This window comes from Brachyhypopomus gauderio, unplaced genomic scaffold (genome assembly GCF_052324685.1).
Source record: "Brachyhypopomus gauderio isolate BG-103 unplaced genomic scaffold, BGAUD_0.2 sc146, whole genome shotgun sequence".
Classification (NCBI taxonomy): Eukaryota; Metazoa; Chordata; class Actinopteri; order Gymnotiformes; family Hypopomidae; genus Brachyhypopomus; species Brachyhypopomus gauderio.
Genome location: NW_027506967.1, coordinates 374524 through 381230, shown reverse-complemented (window position 1 = coordinate 381230; position 6707 = coordinate 374524). Strand labels below are relative to the sequence as shown.

General features: G+C 36.3%; 1 protein-coding gene across 1 annotated transcript; it reads left to right on the top strand.

Moving 5' to 3' along the window:
* Positions 1 to 868: 868 nt before the first annotated feature.
* LOC143500383 (galactose-specific lectin nattectin-like) lies at positions 869 to 3526 on the top strand. Its single transcript, XM_076994499.1, has 7 exons — positions 869 to 887; positions 1024 to 1084; positions 1221 to 1282; positions 2048 to 2136; positions 2251 to 2385; positions 2494 to 2605; positions 3346 to 3526. The coding sequence occupies exons 3-7, from the start codon at positions 1237 to 1239 to the stop codon at positions 3423 to 3425; spliced, it is 462 nt and encodes a 153-aa protein (XP_076850614.1). The 5' UTR covers positions 869 to 887; positions 1024 to 1084; positions 1221 to 1236; the 3' UTR covers positions 3426 to 3526.
* The last annotated feature ends 3181 nt before the right edge of the window (positions 3527 to 6707 follow it).

The window sequence follows — 6707 nt, the reverse complement described above, 5'->3', positions numbered from 1 at the left end:
CTTTAATTTTAATATTTTATTTTTATCTTCTTACTTTACTTTTTTATTATATTGTTTACTTTACTTTTTTACATTTTATGTTATTTTACTTTAATTTCTTCTAACATTTTCTTTTTGTCTTCTCCTTTTTATGTTTCTTTTATTTATACTGTAAAGCACTTTGAGTTGCATGTATGTATGAAAGGTGCTATACAAATAAAGATTATTATTATTATTATTATTATTGAACGTGTTGTTTTTTATGTTTGTTTGTGCTTTGTTTCATTTAGTTTTATGCTGAAATAATAACAAAATATAGTTTTCCCTCTGTATCATCTGTCTGCAGTACTTATTCTGATGAAGATAAAGGCATCATTTGTATGTGGAGTACAACACACATCTATTCACCTACAATACAGAAAAAAAAATGCAACATAACAGTAATTTCACGTTTCACCATAGTAAGCAATTAGACATGAAACTAAACAAACAATACATAAGAAGAAATTAGTAAAACCAGTTCAGGGCTTGTTACAGAGCATCTGGAAAGAATTCACGTGATGTATATGAAATTTTATTGTTTATTTATTTTCAATAAATTTTCACTTTGTCATTATGGTTTTATTGAGTGCAGAAGTTTGAGGGGAAAAATGAAGTGCTCCAGTGTTTTGTTTGACACAAACATTATGTTTGTTTGAGATTTTGAAATGTTTTCCGAATAGCTTTTAAACAATGTGATGACATTTTATCATAAATTTGTAGGCTACACTTGCCCCAAAGAAGACTATCTGCAAAACTCCAGCATCCTGATAGCTCCTTCATGCTCATCATAATGACTCTGCAACTGTGTGTGTGTGTGTGTTGATGTTGGCCTTCCTTCATATTGAAATGCGTTTTCCTATGAACAGGTGTGCATCACTTTATCATTTTAGCTAGAAGTTAAGTTAATGTCATTACCGATGTTATCAATGACTAAGAAAAAAAAGCTTGGCATCACATCCTGTTTTTATAGTGTATAAAACAACCAGGCATGAATGTTTACAGAGCTACCCAACCACATCGATCTCTCCAGCTAAGACGGTTGAGAAAACACAGCTGCCAACAGGTAGCATCATAATTTCATCTTAAAACATAATAATAATAGTGGGAAAAGGACAAAGAAAAGAAGAAGTAAAAGAGGACTTTTATCTTAAAAAATTATTTATTTGATTAGTTTATTAGTATTTGCTTTTCCATTTCAGCCTTTGATCCACAGTAATGGCGATCTGGAAGGTGGCCCTGCTCCTCTGTCTTGTACTCACTGGTAAGATAAAACAAAATAAAATATTTTTTTATTTTCCCTAGTAGTGTGACACCGTCACATTGTTACAGTGGGATTATCTAACTAGTTTGATAAATGGGAATTATAAAGCATGTTTTAGAATAGTGGTAATTCGAACATTTATTTAACATCTAAGTAAGCTAGTCAGTAGTCTATATTGGATTATGGTTTGATAGCAATTTATTATAATTTATAATAATTTATTAGCTTTATTATTATAATTTATATAATATAATTATATATTAATTTTAATGTTTTAATTATTATTACTAATAATTAATTTTTCATAACAAGGTCTATAGATAAATTTTTTTGTTATGAGATCTCGGGATGTAATGAACTCCTGTATAAAGAATTTTGAAAAGATAATTGATTATTATTATTAATGTGACGCGCGGTGCGGGGCGAAGGACGAGGCACAGATTCCTTCCGTTCACTCACGGTCGAGCACAGGACACTGCGCGAATGCACATTAAATAGACAAACCACATAAACCCCACGTGATGACGAGACGAGCCACAGGTGAGAAAGATGATCACAAGACATAACCGCACGCACAAAGATCCACAGACGCAGACGACTAGATGTAGACAACGTAAACACATGCCCAAAAGGGAGGGGTCGGGGACCGTAACGTGACAATTAAACAATATTATTGTTGTTATTGTTTAACTAGTAGGATAGGAGTGTTTTTTGTTTGTCACATACCATTTTAAAAAGCATAATCAAAAGTTCTTTCATTTTCAGAGACTCTTTCTTGTCCCGATCCCTGGACTCTGTATGGACAGAGATGTTACAGGTTTTTTAGTTCCTATGTCACATGGGCTGAAGCTGAGGTACAGTGCAAGTGACACAGCTAGCCCATTAGCACTTTATTTTCAACATGCAATTCATCTCATCACTGTATCTTGTATTTCTTGTTTTGTCTGTCTGTGTCTTCCCCACTCCAGAGTACCTGTTTGAGACATGGGGGCAACCTGGCTTCAGTACACACCATTTCAGAGTACAAGTTTTTACAAAATCTTATCAAAACAATGTCTGGCTCTTTCCTTGTAACCTGGATAGGTGGCAATGATGCTGTGAAAGTAAGCCTTCTCAGATTTTCATGTATTAATTTAATAATCAGATTATCAAATATAAATTAAATTTCCCCTATCAAGGCCTCTGAATTTGAACGTCCTTACTCTGTGCAGGAAGGACAATGGTTTTGGAGCGAGGGAACCGAAATGAACTTCTACTACTGGAGCACTAATCAGCCTGATAACTACTTGAATAATGAAGACTGCATGCAAATGAATGCTGGAGGTATTTGTATTTGATTCGTTATGGCTTATGACGATAGCTGTAATGTTTTCTCCACAGAAAGTTTGACAAAATCCCACCCAGGTTTAAATACCTTCAACAATTTTAGAATTTGTACTGTGTTGGATAATGTTTGCATTTTCTGACACCGAAATGTAATGAAATGCAGGAAAATTGTATTTAAGGCATTGAATGTTTTAGTGTATTATTGATGCCAGAATGTTGTGGCACTATAGGTTATTCTGGGTGGCCTAAATAATCCTGAATACACGTCCTTGCATGCAATGTAACCCTTGCTAATCCAGGACCAGGACTAACAGTAGTACACAGACGCAGGTTTGAGCTGTGAAGTGGAAGAATTCAGAATTGTGCTAGAATTCAATCAATTAAATCAACTCACCAAAACCTAAAGCTAATTTTAAAACAACTGATCTAACCATTTTAATGACATCACATCTTATATGCATGCTTATATGCGTATATGCATATGCATGTTCTATTATTTTTTTAAAGATATAACAAGATTAATAGATGTGTTATTATAGGTTTTAATTGGATAAGGAGTTAGGGGTAGAAAATACTAAACTAAAGTCCATTCATGGACCCTGTAGGTCACACCAGTTCCCTGAACTGCATTTGAATGAGGTTTCTCAGGAAATGCTGACTGATCTAATGCATTATTAATGAGGATTAAGATTTACAGTGATTTAATAATGTTTTTTACATTTATTTCTTTACCACAGATGACCTGAAAATGAATGACTGTATTTGTTCCTATAATTATCCATTTGTGTGTAAGAAGCGACGGTACGCAAGGATCTAACCACCTAACTGTTGGGTTTCTTAAATAAAACATGTTGAACTATAGAACTGCAGAAATGCAACTGTTCTGTGCTTAAGATGCAATAAACAAGAGCAAACTGCTGGTGTCTTCTACTCATTTTGAACTTTAAGAGTCATATTAAAAACATCAATAAAGCCACATTTTTCAACCTCAGGAACATTGCTAGATCACAGTCTGATCTTTATCATTCACAATTTATTACAGCTTAGAGTCTCCTGCTGCAGTGCTATTTAAATGGTTCAACTCCTGCTCCTGCTCAGTTAGTTTTCACAGATCCACAAGGTCGATAGATTCCATAGATCCATAGATTCCATGAAGCATCCATGCTTTATGGTAAATTGACAGTACATGGGAGATCTAAAGTCATACACTTCTGATTTACCCATCACAAAAACTATAGAGGAAATAATATAATGTTGTATCTGATGCTTTAATTAGGACTATGCACTTGGAATTTATGCTACAGAAGATGAGTTGAAGGATAACTTAAGTGATCACTTGTAGCCTCGACTCATTTGGTAGTTATCAAGAAAAATTCATCATCACCTTTTGTATAAGATCTTCAGGCAAATCTTGTTTTAATGGCTGTCTAGTCATTGCATCTTATTTCATGCAGGGCTCTGCTTATTTCATATCAACAGTACAACCCTGGTATGTTTGGAAACCGCTGAAGTTCAGGTGGAAAACTCTCTGTGATTCTCTCCTAAAAAAAATGTCAGGTGCAAGAAGTCATCCTATGGACTCCAAGGTTAAGTACTGTATATCTCACCACACTGAGTGGTATTGCTGTCATGATAAAAAGTCCAAACCAGAGTGTTTACGGGGAGACCTTATGGTTTATTTAGCATATGAGAAACAACAGACAGCAAATGTAAAGGCTGGAAACCTGATGGAATTTATTAAGAAGCTCCATACAATACAGAGCACTAGTGCCCCTTAGTGGCACAGCTGGAAAACAGCATGGGGTTGGAGTATTAGTCTAAGCCCAGAATGATCTCTGAGAGTGATTTATTCTGAAGGGTTCATGGACACTGCTACAGACATTAAATTGAATTGAGGCAGTTTTATTGACAAAGGGTTAATTGTTTATTGATAAACAATTTTAAGTAATAATCTGATATACTGCCGCTGTTTGTAACGTGGCTTGCGCCACGTAGCGAGGAGACGGACACAAACGCTGAGGAGAGCGAGATTTATTCATGGGAATACCAAAATCAACGTTAAACGGACAGGCATGGGTCAAACCGGGAGGGCAGCCAGAACAAGAAAGGATAACGGGCATAATCAGACAGGGAACTAAAACGACGGGGAAACACAGAACAGGCAGATGAACACGGATGACGGTAAACACTAAGCGAACTCACGAGCGGGACCAAACAGCGAACAGGGAAGCACAACCAACAGCATGAACAACTGGATAGACAAAACAACCGACAACCAGACAGGGGAAATACAGGGACTATATGAACACGGAACTAAACTAGGGACAGGTGCTAACAATGATGACGGGGCGGGACTAACGGGCAAGGAATAACAGAAAACACGAGGAACAGACATTGGAGTGACAGCGGGGAGAGGGGGCGTAGCCCTACGTGACACTGTTACAATATGTTCATGACACTTTCTTTTGTACTGAGTACCACCACCAGGGGGCAATCGTCCTACTTCCACTAAAAAGTAGAACGGAAAGCAGAGTGGCTGAAGTCACTGCTGTGTGCTGGTGTGACCATCTACTCTAGCTAATAAATATGCCTGTTGTTTTGCCTGTTTTTACACATGGAAATGCAGAACACTGTAGATTAGTAGGCTAATAATTACATGAATACCGGTACTCATAATCTCTAATGTCATCATAAACAACAAACAAGCCAGCAAGTTAGAACATTAGCATTTCTAACAAACATTTCTCTCTCTCTCTCTCTCTCTCTCAATATATATATATATATATATATATATATATATATATATATATATATATATATATATATATATATATATATATATATATATATATATACATTTCACAAACTGTTATAAGTGGCACGCTCATTGAATGTTTCAACTAGATTCTAATGAACTCAACCATTAGGAGGGGTGTCCACATACTTTTGGGTATGTAGTGTACCTAGCTAAACCACTGCACTGATGGGCTCATACACCATTTGGTAACTCATTTCAGCTGAAGGGATTAGTTCATTGATTAACAAAAATGCTGGCTAATGTTGCAGATCCATGCATGCTACCAAATGGGCCTGTTATATCTGTGGTAGTACTAACTAACATTAACTAGACTGAGATGTAACCAGGAAACATCCCAGTAGGCTATGCCCAAAACACATTTTTACTCCAGTAGGTAATAAGAATGGTATAATGGTCATAAAGAATATGACCAAAACATTGTTGTGGAAATTTTCTAGAAATGGATGAGGACTCAGACGTGGTTAAATGATTAATTTATTACAAAAATATAAATATATATAAATAGGACAAAGACAACACAATTCAGCAGTTCTATCAAGCAGGTTATCTTAAGCACAGCATGTTCCAAACATAAGCATCCAGCAGGCTACTTTGTCTCCCACGTGTGTATCTCCTAATATGGACTTCCCTAGAGTTAGCGGAAGCAACTGATGTATCAGTTGAACACAGAGAAAGCTAAATGACCCAAGTATAGTAGCCTAGTGACTACCAGTTAACAAAGTACTCTTACCCTCAGCACTCTCCCTGACCTGGGTCACAGTATAGCACACATGCATAATATGAACTAAACATGGTTACACTGAGTCACACTACTTCATTATTGTAGTCCTTCTGCTTAATCAGAATGAACATGTACTAAACCATAAAGTTCATAATGATCTCTTATAATAGCTAAACATGATCTAATCAATAATTTGTCACAACATATACACAAACCGATGTGGCCCAATATACCCTCACATCCCTTCATATAGCTTAGAATACTACAATAATACGACGGGCAAAGCCGCAGGCCCACATGAAACGACCTATAAGCTGACCTGCCTATCTCTGCAGCTATTGATAAACAAGGTGTATGTAGGGTTCTTACCAACGAAGCAGATACATTAGGGTTGCCACTTATGTCCAATAGAAAACCTGGATAGACCACTGACCCACAGACACCTGGTCCATGAGCACAAACAGGTCCTTTAGACTGATGCAGCATTATAAGAAAAGGCTTTGCACTTTCTGAAGTGGGTTGCGCATAACCCTGAATATGTTCAACACCTTCATGGGAAT